Here is a 16,791-nt window from a genome sequence, read left to right as displayed (position 1 = left end):
CAGCAGCCCCTCGTGCTACGGGAGGTGATCCCAGGGGACAAGCAGCAGGCCCAGAGCCGTGCCCACCAGGTGGGTGCAGGCTCCCACCGATGGCACCGGGGGTCCGGGCCGGCTGCGTGTGTGCGTGCGAGCGTGTGCAAGCGCTCGGGGCTCCCTTCTCTCCCCGTCTCTCTGTCTGCTTGTAGTCGCCTCCATAAAACATAGGAAGTCGAAGCCATTCATTTCGCTATTTGTGGCTCGCTCCCCACGCCCCGGCTCCCTCCCCTGCCCCCTGCAGCCTCTCGGCTCGCTGCTTGCCCAGCATCCTTGACCCCGAGGAGTCTGGTGTGTATGCACTTCCCTTTTGGCCCATGGAAAGCACCACTCTGAACTGGTGCCTTGATAAGTCTGCTGTGGGAAGGCAGGGGCTCCTGGGCTCTCACACAGGGCTTTCCCATGTAGCATTTCCTATATTGTCCCTGCTCGCCAGCGTGATCTCCAGACCAGGGCGGTGGGGAAGCTCTCCGGATGGCGGTGCCCCTCCACGGCAGCAGGTCTGCCCTCCTCGGGCTCTCGTGGCTTGCTCTGCACCAAAAGCCGTGGTGCGTGGAGGAAGGCCTTCTCCCGAGGAGGAGGAGGAGGAGGAGGAGGATGGTTGGCTTCACAGCAGAGAAGTTCACCAAGCTGATGGTTAACGGTGGCATCCCTCAGCTCACCCACAGCACAGAGGGCTTTGACCCCACAGCCCCTTGGTCACTGTGGTTTGCAAACGGGGCTCCAGTGTTGCCTCCACAGAATTTGGGGTGGACGGGACCTGCAAGCACATAGCAGGGCAGCCAGGGCTGGGACTGGGACCACCGAGGGGCTGGAGACAGGGATGGGCTGGCAGAGAGGGAGGACAGCTTGGTGGAGGAGAGGCTCAGCAAAGAGGTCCACGGCAACACAGAGGGAAATAGCAGAAATAGCTCAGAAATGTCTTCTCCTGAGCTGCCCTGCCAAAGCATAACATCCTCAGGGTTTCAACCATGGGCTGGGGACCACCACCATGGGGACACAGGGACGGTGCCTGTGCAGGGCTGCACGGCCACAAACCTCCCAGCAGCGAACAGCATGGCCGGGAGGCAAAGATGCAACCCCGGCAGCGTTTGGCCTCCTCCAGCCGCAGCAGGAGCAAAAGCCCCTTTTGGCGCGGCAGGTTCCCCCCCACGGTGATCTGAAATTCAGCAGGGCTGGGCTGGGGCTGCATTTATGGGGCTGGTGGGTGAACTGGGGGTTAGCGGGAAGAAAAACCTTTGTGGCCCCATGGGAAGACCGTGGCCAGGGCGCAGCAGAGCCCTGGGGCGAAGGCAGCATCCTCAACGCCTCGCCACTTTCTCCCTCTCTCTGACACCACCCCAGCTCCCATCCTGCCTCATTTTAACCGCACCACGAGGCCGAGCAGAGCCGGGTCACCAGGATTTCTCCACGTCCCCTGCTCTCCAGCTCTCCCCGCAGCGATGGCACCGCAGATAAGCCCATCTCCTGCTTATCGCCCCGTCGGCGGCGTGGCAGAAGGCTCAGCTGCCCCGACGCTGAGCAAGCAGCGAGCCCTGATCTCATCAGCGCGCCGCACACTTGCAGCTCGAACAATAACCTCCTTCCCCGCCCGACACAATTCCCAGAAATGCACAGCCTCCTGCTAGAGCCTCCCTGGGGGGAAAGCATGCCAGCCGGCCTGTCGGCACCAGCACGAGCGTCGCTGCCAGCCGCTGGCAAGCGCAGCCCGTTGCCTCCCTGGCGCGGGGGGCACCTCGCGCCGCCCGCTGCGAAAACAAGGGCGTGCAGGGCAGGGCGGAGGAGCGGAGGGAGAGGCCGAGCCCTCGGGGCCATCCTTCAGCCGCCGTGCTCAGGAAGTCCCTCTCCCGACGGGCGCCGTGCCCTGGCACCGCCAGCCCTCCAGGAGAGCGCAGCGGTCGCCCTCACCCTGCCAGCCCCGAGCATCTGCAGGGTGCTGGGGGGGCTGCGAGGGGCCGGGAGGCAAAGCCCAGCCCCAGCTGGGGGGACAGAGACGGGGCTCTCGCCCCCCCATACCCCAGCAGACCCCCGGCAGCACCAGCAGTTCTGCCTCCGGCTCTGCCTCGTGGCATCCCAAGGCGTCTCGGACTGCCGGAGCTTTTCCTCCACACGTTTGGGTAATCGCTGCTGCCTCGCCCCGATGCGAAAGGCAGGCGGCAGGCGAGGCTGGGTGCTCAGGGCGGGTGTTTGCGCTGGGAAGGCAAGAGGACCAGGCCAGCAGCCGGCACGGCTCTCCTTTCTCCAAGGGCTTTTTGGGGGGGGCTCGCCAGCCTGTTTGGTGCTCGCCAGCCGCTTTGGGGCTCTCCAGCCTTTCTTCCCCACACACGTGCCCTCTGCCCCACTGCATCGCAGCAGCCCCATGGGCGCAGCACCGCAGCGGTGCCATCTGCAGCCCCCCTGGGGGGCTCCTCCCCACCTCCCCCCGACCTCGCAGCAGACCCCGTGCGGAAGGCCCAGCGCCAGCCCCATCCCACCCCGATGGGCTCCGGCACCCGGCTGGCGCGGGAGGGCCAGGCCGGCCGGGAGCATTGTTCGCTAAACCACATGGGGAGGCCGAGGAGGACAGACTCGCTGGCTGCGGGGAGCTTCCTGCCTCGCGGCGCGGCCGCCGCCTGACATCATTGCTCCCGGTGGGAACGGCGGCCCCGGCCCCGCTGCTCGGCCCCTGATGGCAGCGATAAGCTCCTGACCTCCTGCCCCGCTTTCCAGCCCCCCGCAGCCCCGTGGAGGGGGGGGTTTCACGCCCGCCATCCCCCTGTCTCCGTGGCGTGGCGGGTGGCAGAGCTGCCTGATCCTCCTCGGCGGCATGGGCACGGCCGAGGCGGTGCGCCCCGACACCGCGCCGTCCGCCTCCGAGGGTGCGGGGTGGCACCGTGACGCCTTTTAGATGCCAAGGTGGTGACCGAGCTGATGGGACAGCAAGGTTCCCCGTCCCCCTGCCCCAGTCTGCAACCTGGGGTGAGATTTTTTTTGTCCTGGCGGGGACCGTGACCCGTTTGGCACCTCTGCTAGCGCCCAGAGAGGGCCGCCTGAAGGGCTGCCCGTCCTCACGCTGAGTTTTTGAGAATAAAACCCTTCTCCTCCTCGTCCCCAAACCAGTGGCAGGCAAAACCTACCAACGCCAGACCCCAAAGCATCCGTGTGGGCTGCAACATCCCTGAGGACAGCGGGTGCGGGGTGGGGCTGGCCCCGTCACCACCAGCACGCTGCACCCCGAAGGGGACCCCCGACGTCAGCAGGAGCACAGGATGGGCTCCTGACCCCATGGAGGCCATATAGCAGGAGGGGGCAGCCCCCTGCCCTGGGGACGGGGTGCCATGGGGTGGAGGCACCCGGGAGACACGGGGCTTGAATTTCACGCTGCCTTGGATCCCCAGCCAAGCCTACTTTTATTTTGTGCCTTTCTGCGCGGCGCTGCAAAGACAACGGCAGCTGGCACAGGCCGTGGGGCGGAGGAGCGGGACGCAGAGCCCAGGACACAAAGCGCAGCCTCCGGCTGCTGCCTGTCACCATGGGGGTCTCTCCCCCACATCCCCCATGTCCCCCCCAGCCCCAGCCGGACTTTTTCCTGGGTAATTTCTCCCGATCCAGCAGAGCTGACGTGCTGCGCGGAGCCACCTCCTGCCCTCGTCCAAACCCGCTGCGGTCAGCACTTCGCTGCGGCTGCTGCCAGGGCTGCTCGGAGGGGTTTTCCTTGCAGCCTGACCCCCCCCGCCCCCCGGCTCCATCCTCCTGGCTCCAGCCCACGTGGGATGGAAGGTTTCTCCTCCCTGAATAAAAATATAATCTGCTCAGCCCTGCTGTTGATCCCGACTGCATCCTCTCGTCCTGAGCTTTCATACGGCGTGCCTTTTATACCGGTAATAGCACCAGGCTCCTTCTCCCATCATTGTTGACTCGACAATGAAAACTGTTTGTATTATTGTGTCCCCGAAGCTTTGCCAATAGCACATGTGTCCTGAGCTGATAGCAACAGGCTTTGGCAAGGCTGAGGCTCTATCAGATAAGAGCCTTTACCCTTATTTCTCCAGCCCGAGCACGCCTCGAAGGCTGCCCTGGCTCGGACGCTTGCTGATCCGTCCCCGGTGCTTGCAGGCAGGGGCGAGGTGGCCGGGCAGGGGACGAGGGTTTGGGGACGAGCGGGGCAGGGACACAGGCGCCGGGGTCGGGTGGCCTGGGAAAGGGCGTCGGGCAGGGCGACGGAGGAGCCCTGGAGGGAGATGCCGAGATAGAGCGACTTTCCCAGGCAAGCGGAGGGCTCGATGCGTGGCTGTCCCCCGCCGTGCTGTCCTCAGGGACCTGCCCCACCTCCCCGCGCTGGCCCAGCTCCCGACACAGCAGGGGCGAGCGGAGGAGAAGCGCTCGGACCCGGCGGCCCTTGGGCGCGCTGCCGGCTGGCGCGGGAACAAAGCCGTGCGCTCCCCCGTGCCTCGCTCCGGCCCCGTGCCCCACGGGGAGCCCCGCTTCGTCCAGCCACCATCGCCCGTACAGCCTTCATCCTGCTGATCCCGGGGGCCACGCCGTCCTCCCCCTCCCACCCCGCAGCCCTGCACCCAAAACCCCGTGGCCACGGCAGTTCACAGCATCACCGAGCCCCGGTTCCACCGCCACGGCCATCCCCGCTGCCACTTTTCCCCCGAGCTGCAGCACGAGGCTCTCAAATCAGACAAGGAAGAAAAAGGCCCTCTCTGTGGCAAGCTTTGAAATCTCATTTTTAGGCCAATTTATGGGGTGTAAAGGAGGTTCTTGGGATTTTGAGCTGCCGGCGCGGTGCGTTCATGTGCTTATTTCCCTTCCTTTTGCGTCCCTGGTGCAGCACCAAAAAGGAAAAGTTGCTCCTCTGCTCAGAGCGTGCAGGGAGAGAAAGCTCTCAGTCCCTTTTTTAAAAAAATATATTATTATTATTATTATTTCTCAGGACAGAAGCATTCTGTCAAAATTGCCATGACACACCCTGCCCTTTGCCGGGATGACCGTGCCACCCCAGGAGGGGAGAGGCAAGCACCTGGGGGAAACCGAGGCACGGAGCTGAAGCCGCAGCCACCTCCCCCGAACCACGGCCCCTTCCTCACCAGCCTGCAGCTCGCTCTCGGCTTTAGCGCTGCGTGAAGGCAAGGGTGCCCTCAGCAGCATCCTCGTCCCTCCAGCTGGGCACCGAAAGCCTTGGCAAAGCGGAGAGGTGGCCACGAGGCCGTGGTGGGCAAGGAGGTGGCTACGAGCGCCGGCAGGGCTGGCTGCAAAGCTGCTGCGAAGCGCTGCCCCGTCCCCAGCCCGGCTGGTGCGGTTGCTCAGAACCCAGGCGCACGCATCCCCGGCCTCCCGCGAGCAAATCGGGCAGGGGATGGAAAAATCCGAGCGGAAAGTGCTGGGTCCAGGGGCTGCAGACAGAGCGGGGAGAGGGGAGAGGAGCGCGGCGCAGCCAGCAGCCATCTGCGCCGGGCGGGTGAGGTAATGCCTGCGCTAAGTTAAACCATGTCGGGAGCCGCCGCAGCCCTGCACAGCGGCAAACCTTTCCCAGATGCGGGCTCTGCTGGCTCGGGGGGGACGGGGCTGTCGGCTGGGGGGGGGCTCGGTGGGTGCCCCCGGCAGCTGGTCCCAGTGGAGCTGTGGGATCAGGGTGCGCCCTGCTCCCCCCCCAGCTGCTCACCTGCTGCTGGAGCCTGGTTTTAGGGTGCAGAGGGGCAGTGATGGGCTTAGCCCTCGCTAACCAGCTCCTGAGGGCAAAGAACTGAAGGTGTGACCGCTGTTTTCTTGCTTAATTCCCCTCCTTTCCCCTGACTGAATGTGGCACCCTGAGCCACAATGTGGCACAAGCCCATTTATCCATGATGCTTTCGCTCGGGTGATGCTCGAGGAGCAAGGAATGAGCAAACACCTGGAGAGGAGATCAGGCACCACAGAGCCCCAGAGGGTTCCTGCTACAGGGGGGGGCTGCGCTTCTGGCCCAGACCTGACCCACTCCCCCAAAAAGCAGGCTCAGAAGTCCTCCTGATTACAATTTTCCCCTCTTTTTCTTTCCTCCGGCACCCAAGAACAGGCCGGCCGGCCCAGAGCAGCGAGCCCAGGCTCTCCGAGAGAGCGGGATCCAGGTTCTTGGACGCGCCTCCTGCCGAGCCGCCCGTGCGCTGTGCTTTCTGCCAACTTGGGTGATGGAAGCAGAGAATAACCCCCACACGCCCGGGCTTCGCAAAGCCCAACTGTCGGCCAGCTGCCCGTTCCTGGGAGGACGCGGTGCCACAGGCAGAACGCTTTTTGCTCGCTATAATCAAGAAAATAAATTGTGCCGATCGGAGCAGCTGAATGGCAGCCAAATCTGCTTCTCGGCGGCTTTTCCACACTCTGCGTTCATGTATTTGGCATGAGCAGCTCCGCATTGAGGTAATTCATTAATGCTGAACCAAAAATGTGTTTATGGGAGTCTTGGAATAGTTGGTAGGAGTGTAAGACTTTCCTTCCTAAAAGCCTGCTCGCTCTCCGGGATGGGAACCCAGCACCGAGGCCGCCGTCACGGTCGGCTGCCGGGGAAGCCCACGTGTGCCCAGCGCTCCTCGCCCGGCCCTGAACACGCAGGGGGGGATTTTTTGCAGCCTTTTCCCTCGTCTCGGAGCATGGGAGCCGCATTTTGATGTCCTGGGGAGCGGGTCTGGGAGCACAGACGTGGCTGTGGCTCAGCGCGACGGGAGGGAGCCCCTCCAGGAGGTGGTCCCCGGACAGGGACGCCCCCAGCCACCCCGTGTGCCTGCTGCATCCGTTGCTGCCCCCGGGAGCGGGTCTGCCCTGGTAGGGGTGCCCTGATGGGGTCTCCTCTGCTCTGCTGCCCCCCCCCAGGACCATCTCCCACCCCGCACACCCCCAGGTGCACGCTGCACGGGCACATCCCTCAGTGTGTGCGCACCGAGAGGTGCACACAGGACCCGGTGGCTCTCTCATCCCCTCGGGGACATCCCTACGAGCAAGAAGGGGCTGTGCCAGAGCGAAGACCAGGGGCCAGGGATGCAGGACCAAAGGCCGCCGGCCGGGATACTGCCGTGACCGCGCCCGAGAGCGACAGCTTTTTTTGGGTTAGCCACGGGTTTCGCTCCCCAGACAATGGGCATTGCTGCTGTCGTTCCAGCCATAACCCTGTGTAAACAAGGCTGACCTCTGTTTATTGAAAAGAGCTGAAGGAGAAAGACGACTTTCTCTGCTTCCTTGGACGCGGTGCCCGGATGCCGGCTCGGCCGGCACAGCCCGTGCTCGCTCCCGGCTCCGTTCCCTCATGCCAACGGGGCCAGGATATGGGGTCCTGCCTGATGGGGAGCTGGTGGCCCCCCCTGCAAAGCCTGGACCCCCGTCAGGGCTGCGGTGGTGGGGACAGACTGCCCTGGTGGCAGGGAGCGAGGGAGCAGAAGGAAAGTCCCAGCCCGGCTGAGCCTACTCCATTTTTCCAACTGAGCTCCGTTGTCGGTGCCTCGGCCGAGTGGGAAAGCTCCTGCCGAGGCTTTGGGGACCTGCCCACGTGGGTGGCAGCAGGGACAACGCGGGGTGGCAGCAAGCACCCAGTCCTGGGGCAGAAACCCGCTGTGGCCCAGGGCGCATCTCCCCAGCACCATCCGTGCTCTTCTCTGGTCGGATTGACCTGGAAGCGAAGAAAAAGAGCAAATGAGCCGAAAACAGCAGACCAAAACGGCAGCTTTCCCCATGGGGAGACCTTCCTGGGGCCGTCGTGTCCCCATCCATCTCCCCTTTAGGGGTGGGAAAGGGTCCGGCCCTTCACCTCGGGGACTTCTCTGGGGTTTCTCGGCACGGGGAGACGTCCCCCCTGCACGGACACGGCGGGGTCAGGACGCACGACGGCGCTCACGGGGCCAAGCTTGGACTGCGGGGACTTGGTGCTTGCAGCCCCAGCGCAGGGCTGGGGGCTCGGCCGGGCGCTGCATGACCCAGGGGAGCGTTCATCTGCGAGGAAACCGGGCGCTGAGCTGGGCCCTCGAGAAAGGGAGTCTCCGCCGAAACCCGAAGCGTTTCCCAGCAGCCGACTCCAGCGTCCCGCCAGGGCTCTCACGCAGCCCCGGCCGCGCGTCCTTTGCCCCGCAGGAAGCGCCTTTGTTCCAGACCGGCTGCAGCGGCCACGGCCCCGGGGGAGCCCGCGGGACCTGCCGGCACCGGGGGGCAGCTCTGGGGGTGCCGGGGGTGGCACGGAGCGGCCCTGCTCCCGTGGTGTCCCCGTAGCCCTTGGGCATCTTCATCCCTGCCTGGTGGCACAGCTCCGTGCACGGCGCGCCTCGGCTCCCACGGCACTGAGGTGTGGCCTGACGCTAATTAAGAGCTATAATTGATAACCAATATCTTCCCGTGAAATATCCAAGTCATGCGGCTAAACTCACAGGGACACCCCACGTCACCAACCCCACGCTGCTAATTGCGTACCAGTAATTAATTCATCATAAGGGACTGCTGCCTGTGCCCAGGCAGGGACAGCCCCAATCCTGCCCTTTTGCTCTGAGCCCCGTCCACAAAATGAGAACAAAAATCAATTTGCCGGTCACGGTTCAGTGCCTTGCTCTGGCTGCGCTGGGGGAGGCCCTGCCAGCATCCACCTGCCTCCTCCATAACCTGGGTGCAAGTTTTGGGGACCAATCCTTTGCATTTGCTTGCACAGCACCGATGTGCCGGACTCCTGCACACACCCGTGGCCATAAGGAGCAGAAATAACGCTGGGCTCATCCAGCAATGCTCATTTCTACCTGCTTACACCCTCCCAAAGCCCCCCGAGACCCCTGTGCATGGACCCGGTGGTGCCACGTCTATTTTTAGGCGGGTGGGAGCTCGGCGGCAGACCTGGCGAGGAGGAATAAGCAGCAGCAGGAGGCGCAGGCTGGGGGGCGGGGAGGGAAAATGCCTTTGTGCTGGGGGGGGAGCGGAGGCTGCCGGCTCCGCCACGCTTCCTCTGCGAGGTGTGGTGCTGGGGCTGCGCGGCGCGGGACGCTAGGAAGGGAAACCGGGGGCCGGGGTGGGGGCCGTGAGCCGCCAGCCCAATAAAAGTGGGGGAAAAAAAAAGAAAAGGAAAAAAAAAAAAAAAGCAACCCCCAGCCTGGGCGCCAGGCTGGGGTCCGGCTCGTCCGACGCCAGGGGTGGTGAGGGGGGCGCGGGGAGAGGTCACCCAGCTGGGTGCACCGATCTTATCGATCTTATCGCTGCCCGGGGACATCCAACGCTGCCTCCCCGTGCTGCCACGATGGTGAGAGGCTGGGCCTGGAGGGATGGCAGGGCCCTGTGCCCCCCAAAACTCCCTGTGGGGCTGCTGGGCTGGGGATGGGAGCTTTGCCCCCGTACCGGCTTCCACTGGGCAGATGCTGGCCGTGGGCACTGGTTTGGAGCAGTGACTCTGGCCCCATTGCCAGGCCAGCGGGTGCCGTCAGACCCTCATGGACAGCCCCAAGCTCCTCTGTCCCCTTTTTGGGCCGGTTCAGGTGGTTTTGAGTGCTCTGCCCACTGCTGTATCCCCCCTCGCAGCTCTCTGTCCCTTCTCTCCCGCTTCGCAGCTCGCGCTCCTCCTCCTCCATCAGCCACGCGTGGCGCTCGCCGTGCCATCAGCGCAGAGGAACAGCGGGGGAGGGATTTCAGAACATCTCTGAGCCACGTTTCCTTGGTGCCACCTTTTCCAGGAGCACCGAGCCCTGAGCACGGCAGTGGGCTCGCAACCACCAGCCTCCCTCCGGGCTCACAGGCTCTGCTCCGTGGGCACAGGGTGGCTTTCCTGCACCGGGGTCCCAAAACGCAGCTGGGGCAGCACCCCGGCACCCTGCTCAGCACTGCCCTGTTCCCAGCCCTTCGCGGGTGATGCTCAGAGAGCCTTGGGGTCCCCACCGCTCCCCTCTGGGCACTGCCCCTGGCTCCAGCTGCTTCCCGAGGACACTGGGGAGGTTTTGCCCTTCATGGCAGCAGAGGTCCAAGAGGGTGGGACGGGGGGGGTCTTCGCTTGCATCGCGAGCCCACCGCTTTCATACACGGAGGTACCCACGCTTTGCAGCTGTGCCGGTGCCAGGCTCTGCGTCCATCTCCCCCCGGGGGGCTCAGCATCAATTCAGGAGGCAGGGGACAGCCGAGCTGCTCCTGCTACCACCCGCAAGGTCCCAAATTCCGTGGGTGGCACCAGGTCCCAAATGCCATCGGTGGCACCAGGTCCAGCCCCAGCACCGGGGCGGCTCGGGGTGCTGCTGGGTCCCCAGGATGGATTCAGTGGGGAAGCTCCACGTGCTCAGCCAAACCCAGGAGAAGGGCCCGAAGAGGGGGGTCCTGGCACCCCCCAGCACACACCCTGCCCTTCACCCCACTGGCAGCCATGGGGTATGCCCCTTTGCTGCTCCTAGGGCAGGGGCAAAGGGCAAAAGCCTCGGGGGTTTGGCAGTACCTGGCTGCTCCTCCAGCACGGCGCTGCTCCGGAGCAGGACGGGGAAGAGCAGAGAGGAGGCTCCGTGCGGCCGCCCGGCTCTCCTGCGCGCTGATGCTGATCTGCTCTTGCAAAATATTAATAAGAGCCTCCAGGAATGTGAAGGAAATCTAGCCTGAAACCTCTGTCACTCCTGGCTAGCGACTGAAGAATAAGTGAGACAAGATTTTTTTTTTTTTTTACATTTTTTTTTCTTTTAAGGCCTTTGTTTTGTTTAGGGTTAACAGCAGATTGGCTTTTTCAAATCACTTCCAGACGCACAGAAACCATGGCATGCAACACCCCGCCGCTGCTGGGAGCCTGGCAGCTGGGCTCTTGCGCAAGCCGGTGCCCCACGTCTCCCTAACCCCACACTGCACATTTGGGGCTGGGGGGCTCGGCCACGTCCCCTCGGAGGGGGCTTGGAGCCGGGTACCCGTGGCCGTGGGCACTTTTCACACGGAGCCTGGGGGTGTCGGGGAGCACGGAGAGATCCCCGTGCTCGCAAGCTGCTCCCGCAGAGCTCCTAACTCCCCCGTGCCAAGGGCAGGAGGAACCTTCGGACCACCTAGCCTGGCTCTTGGCACATCTCCGGCAAATATCCGTGGGCCGGCGGGGGGGGGGACAAGCAGCCGGGAGGCAGCGTGCCACGGGCACGGCGCGTGCGGCCGCAGCGTGGCCGTGCCAGCCCCCGGCAGCGCAGCCCGGGGCAGGTTTCGGCTGCTCGCCCGGCTGCCGTCATCCTGCCGGTGAACCACCGTTCCTCAAAAGTGCCTAGGATGACAGAGGCGCCTTTCTTTTCACGTGAAGGGCACTGAAAGGCGAGGAGAAATTTCTCCAGCCGCCCAGAAAGCCCCACCAGGGTATTGCCGGGGGAAGAGGGCTCGCCCCTGCCTCCAGCCCAGGGCTGCTCCTGACCCCGAGCGGCGAAGGCTGGCCAAAACACACACGCGAAAGAAGTCATAAGAAAAATAAACGCGAAGCCCCAGGCATCCCTGTCCCCCTGCAAACACGCAGCAAATCTAAACACTGCCCCGGGGCTGCGGGAGGCTCTGGCAGACTTCAAGTAGCCAGAAAAGGGGCTCGAAAAAAAAGGAAAAAAAAGAAGGAAAAAAAAAAAAAAAGAAAAGAAAGAAAAAGGAGGAAAAGGAGGGAGACAAAAAATGAATAACTCTCCTCCTTGGAAGGAAGGGAACCGGGTAGTGGCATCCACACCGGTCCCAACCCAGCCCTCCCCAGGCGGCTTCTTCCTGCCTGTGTCTGGGGACGCCCCCCTTCCTCCTCCTCCTCCTCCTCCTTCTCCTCCTCCTCCTCCCCCTCATCGCCTCCTCCTCCTCTTCTCCCTCTCCCTCTCCTCCTCCTCCTCCTCCTCCTCCTCCTCCCCTCCGCCCCGCTGATTGGTCCAGCCCGGCTATATTTTGCCCCTTCCAGCCCAGCATCATCCCAAAAGTTTTTTTGGGGGGGAAAGGGGGAAAAAAAAAAAAAGAAAGAAAGAAAGAAAGAAAAAAAAAAAGCAAAGCAAAGAAACCAAAACAAAACAAGCCGACCCCAAATCCCCCCCGAAGGCGCCCGAGCGCAGGCGAGGGAAGCGAGCGGCGGCGCTCCTCGCTCGGCGGCTGCTGGACCCGGTGGGACGCGGCGGGACTCGATTCTCTCTCCGGCACCCGGTCGGGTCGGACACAAAGTGCTGTCCAGCTGGAATGAATATATCTGAGTCAAACTACTGCCGAGAGGAGATATCGCAACCCCGGGGCGACTGTTCATGGGTCACCGCCGCCGTGCCGGCCGCTGAGCCCGGGCTCGCCTTCGCGCGCCCCCCGGGAGCTGCCTCACCCTCCAGCCGCACGCCCAGCCCCGAGCCAGGCTTCGCCTTCGGCCCCGGCCCCGGTGCTACGGCTCCCGGTGCGGCCCCCGGCGCGGCCCCCAGCCGGACGCCCAGTCCCGAGCCGGGCTATGGATACAGCCCCCCGGCGGGCCGCACCGAGGGCAAGGCCGGCGAGGATTCCCGCATCCGCCGGCCCATGAACGCCTTCATGGTCTGGGCGAAGGATGAGCGCAAGCGGCTGGCGCAGCAGAACCCCGACCTGCACAACGCCGTGCTCAGCAAGATGCTGGGTGAGCGGGCTGGGGCGTCGGGACGGGGGGTACGGGGATGGGGGATGCGAGACGACGGGGATGGGGTTGGAGCGGGATGGGGTCGGGGGTGTGGGTCGCTGTGGTACGGGGCAGCGGGATGCGCGGGTACAGGGCTGGGGGTGTGGGATGCCAGGGTACGGGGCTGGGGGTGTGGGCTGCGGAGGTACGGGGTACGGGGATGTAGAATTTGAGGCTGTGGGACTCACGGATACAGGGCTGGGGGTGTGGGATGCCAGGGTACGGGGCTGGGGGTGTGGGCTGCAAAGGTATGGGGACGGGGATGTAGGGTGTGGGGCTGCAGGATGCTCAGATACAGGGCTGGGGCTGTAGGATGCCAGGGTGTGGGGCTGAGGATGTGGGCTGCAGAGGTACGGGGTATGGGGATGTAGGATGTGGGGCTGCAGGATGCTCAGGTACAGGGCTGGGGTCGTAGGACACCAGGGTACGGGGCTGAGGATGTAGGCTGCGGAGGTATGGGGTATGGGGATGTAGGATGCAGGGGTGCGGGACACGCACGTACAGGGCTGGGTGTGTGTGACTACATGGGTATGGGGCTGGGGATGAAGGGGTGCAGGGCTGGGGACACAGGCTCCAGAGGTGTGGGGCAGTGGGATGCACAGATACAGGGCTGGGGGTGGAGGTTGCTGGGGTATGGGACTGAGGATATGGGCTGAAAGGGTATAGGGCTGCAGGATGCAGGGATACAGGGCTGGGAATGTGCATTACAAGGGTATGGGGCTGGGATGCACAGATACAGGGCTGAGGACAGGCTACAGGGGTATGGGTCAGTGGGTTGCACAGATACGGGACTGGGGATGTAGTTTGCCGAGGTAAAGGGCTAAGAACCCGAGCTGCAAATGTATAGGGCTGCAGGATGCAGGGATATGGGGTTGGGGATGCGGGGTACGCAGCTATAGGGCTGGGGACATGAGCTGCAAGAGTGCGGGGCTGCAGGATACAGGGACACGGAGCTGACTGTGCGAGGCAGGGGTATGGGGCAGCGGGATGCAGGAATACGGGGCTGGGGACACAGGCTGTAGGGTACGGGGTGTTGCGGTGTAGGCTGCAAGAGTACGGGGCTGTGGAATGCAGGCTGCGAGGAGACGAGGCAGTGGGATGAGGGGGAAGGACAGGGGGCTGTGGCGGAGAGGCTGGAAGGGGACAGGACTGCGGGATGCCGGCTGAGGGTATAGGGCTGCAGGGACAGGATGCTGCTGGATGCAGGGCTGCGGGATGTGGGCTGTGAGGTTTGTGACACGCAGACCCTAAGGGTATGGGACCAAAGGATGCTGGCTGCAGGGATGTCGGGCTGTGGGACCAAGGGCTGTGGGGTGCAGCGCTACAAGTCTGTGGGATATGGTGTTATAGGATGTGGGAAAACGAGGCTGTGGGATGTGGGATGTGGGGATACAAAGCTGCGTGTACACCAGAGGCAGGGAAACGGGGCTGTGGGATGCGAGGATGCAGGGAAGGCTGTGGGATGTGGGAATACGCAGCTGGGGAGATGCAGGATACGGGAATACAGGGCTGCAGGATGCGGGATACACAAGCATAGGATGCGGGATGTGGGAACACGGGAAGCAGGATATGGGTAGATGGAGTCGCAGGATGCGGGGCTACGGGAAGCAGGATATGGCCAGATGGGGCAGCAGGATGCAGGGACACGGGGCTGCGGGATGCAGGGATGAGGGGTTCAGGATACGGGGCTGCAGGGCACGGGTTTGGGGACAGGAATTTGGGCTGCAGAGGTGCAGGGCTGCGGGGTGGGATGCAAATCGGACGCCCCAGGGGCAGCAGGAGGCAGAACCTGGTCCCCCACCTCCCCAGGGCTTTGCACCCCTGTTCCCCCCTGCACCAAAGCGCTGGGCAAGCAGGGACAGCCCTGCTCGGGGTCCCGCTCCCCGTCCCCTTGTCATGCCAGCATTGGGACCCAGCTCAGGCACGGAGTTGGTCAAGGGACCCCCCCACACCCCGTGTGCCCCCTCCCCGTGTGCCCCCTCCAGCTGCTGTCACAGAGCTTCGTTTCCCCTTCCAGGCCAGTCGTGGAAGGCGCTGAGCGCCAGCGACAAGCGTCCCTTCGTGGAAGAGGCCGAGCGGCTGCGAATCCAGCACCTCCAGGATCACCCCAACTACAAGTACCGCCCGAGGAGAAAGAAGCAAGCCAAGAAAATCAAGAGGATGGAACCCAATATCCTCCTCCATAACCTTTCCCAGCCTTGCAGTGACAACTTCAGCATGAGTCACCACGGCGGCAGCCAGCCGGGCCACCCCCAGCCTCCCCCACTTAACCACTTCAGAGAACTCCACTCCATGGGGTCGGATATTGAAAACTATGGCTTGCCAACTCCCGAGATGTCTCCCTTGGATGTCTTGGAACAGACCGAGCCGGCGTTTTTCCCTCCGCACATGCAGGATGACTGCAACATGATGCCCTTTCGCGGCTACCACCACCATCACCAGATGGAGTTTCCCCAGGAGAAGTGCATCGGGCGGGACGTGGCCGTGCCCTATGCGCAGACCCCGGCGCACTTGGCCGACGCCATGAGGACTCCCCATCCCTCCAGCATATACTACAACCAGATGTGCTCGGGGACTCAGAACGGGCTTTCCGCCCACCTGGGCCAGCTCTCGCCCCCGCCCGAAGCCCACCACATGGAGAGCGTGGATCACTTGAACCAAAGCGAGCTGTGGACGGACGTTGACCGCAACGAGTTTGACCAGTATTTGAACATGAGCAGGACTCGTCCCGACGCCTCGGGACTCCCTTACCATGTCTCCCTGTCCAAAGTGACTCCTAGAAGCATCTCCTGTGAGGAGAGCAGCTTGATATCCGCCCTGTCCGACGCCAGCAGCGCCGTTTACTACAGCCCCTGCATCACCGGTTAGGTTCGCCCCACCGTGCAACGTGCTCACCGCGAGAGCCCCGGCAGCGCCCGCTCTCCTTCAAAACCAAAAAGCCATCCTCCTTTAACCACGAGCTCCATAATATTTAGAGTATCTCATTAAATGCATCGCTTTTTTTTTTTTTTTTTTTTTTTAAGAAAAACCGATCATGCTGAACTCACTGATATACCGTATGCCTATATAACACAGATAGACGCCTTTCCAAAGCAAGGTTAACGCACGCACTAGCCTGCCTGCCGCACTCCCTGCCCTCTCGGCGGGGCTCAGCTGCAGCTCCCGACCAGCTCGGGGGCGTTTTTAGGCGAACTACAGTGAATCCTGCCTGAAACAACTACTAACAGGACGACCAGAGCCGCCTGCCCCAGTATCTAACCCCAGGGCAGGCGAACTCGCGCGGGGGGGGGGGGGAAGACTTTAGGAAGCCTTTGCAGGGGTCGTGGAAGACTCGGTGCCCAGTAGTGGTGGTCTTTAGGACAGTTTTTACTGTATTCTCAGCAATATATTTTAATTGGGCAACAAAACTATATTTTTACTAAGCATTTTTATATATAAAATGATATTTAATGTCTTTGTTGGTGGTTTTTTTTTTTTTTATTAGACTTTTTAAAAATAAATCAAGGGATATCCATGAGATCTAAAGCATTTATGTAGCAAAGCTGGATTTAAAAAGAAAAAAAAAAGAAAAAAAATGAAAAAAAAAAGGGGGAAAAAGGAGATATTTTGTGAAAAGGGAATTACAATGTAAATATTGTGGAACAATCGACTGGAATTTTGTACAAAAGAAAAATACGACTGCAAACACTTTTATTGTCTAGAACTGTAAGGAGAGCAAACTGTTTGATACTGGTTAATTATTAAAACATCTTCATATAATTGTTCCCATCTTGTGTGCTTGTTGTGTGAACACATATTTTCCGCAAATACATGTTGTCCCAACCATTTCCAGATTGCTGTATCCGTTGATTAATGTTTCGACAACCTGGCAGGCGCGCGGATTCGGGGGCTGCCGCCAGCCGCCTCGGGCTGGGCGCGGGGCCGCGGCTCCGGCAGCGCCGGCGCGGGGCCGGGGTGCTCGCGGCCTCCCCGTGCCCGCCGATGCGCCCTGCAGGAAAAAGCAGCTGTTCTCAGATACACGTCATATAATAAAACATGCGATATCCTCCTCTCGAGCCCTGCCTTCGTGTGGTTATTACCCCGAGCTGGCGGTGCGGTGGGGAGGGGGAAGGCGTCGCCGCGCGCTCGCCCCGTTTTCCTGCGAAACTGCCCCAAAACCGAGTCCGTTCTCTCCGAACTCTCAACGCAGTTGC

General features: G+C 62.5%; 1 protein-coding gene across 1 annotated transcript; it reads left to right on the top strand.

The window, feature by feature from the left end:
* Positions 1–11,938: 11,938 nt before the first annotated feature.
* Positions 11,939–16,653, top strand: SOX18 (SRY-box transcription factor 18). Its single transcript, XM_048074787.2, has 2 exons — positions 11,939–12,559; positions 14,616–16,653. The coding sequence occupies exons 1-2, from the start codon at positions 12,145–12,147 to the stop codon at positions 15,464–15,466; spliced, it is 1,266 nt and encodes a 421-aa protein (XP_047930744.1). The 5' UTR covers positions 11,939–12,144; the 3' UTR covers positions 15,467–16,653.
* Positions 16,654–16,791: the final 138 nt, after the last annotated feature.

Source organism: Anser cygnoides, chromosome 16 (assembly GCF_040182565.1).
Source record: "Anser cygnoides isolate HZ-2024a breed goose chromosome 16, Taihu_goose_T2T_genome, whole genome shotgun sequence".
NCBI classification, from domain to species: Eukaryota; Metazoa; Chordata; class Aves; order Anseriformes; family Anatidae; genus Anser; species Anser cygnoides.
The sequence above is the reverse complement of the archived record's forward strand: the minus strand, read 5'-3'. Positions and strand labels throughout refer to the sequence as shown.

Coding starts and splice junctions, on each gene's coding strand:
- SOX18 (XM_048074787.2), top strand. CDS start 12,145: ATGAATATATCTGAGTCAAACTACTGCCGAGAGGAGATATCGCAACCC. Junction 12,560..14,615: donor CGTGCTCAGCAAGATGCTGG/GTGAGCGGGCTG, acceptor TTCCCCTTCCAG/GCCAGTCGTGGAAGGCGCTG.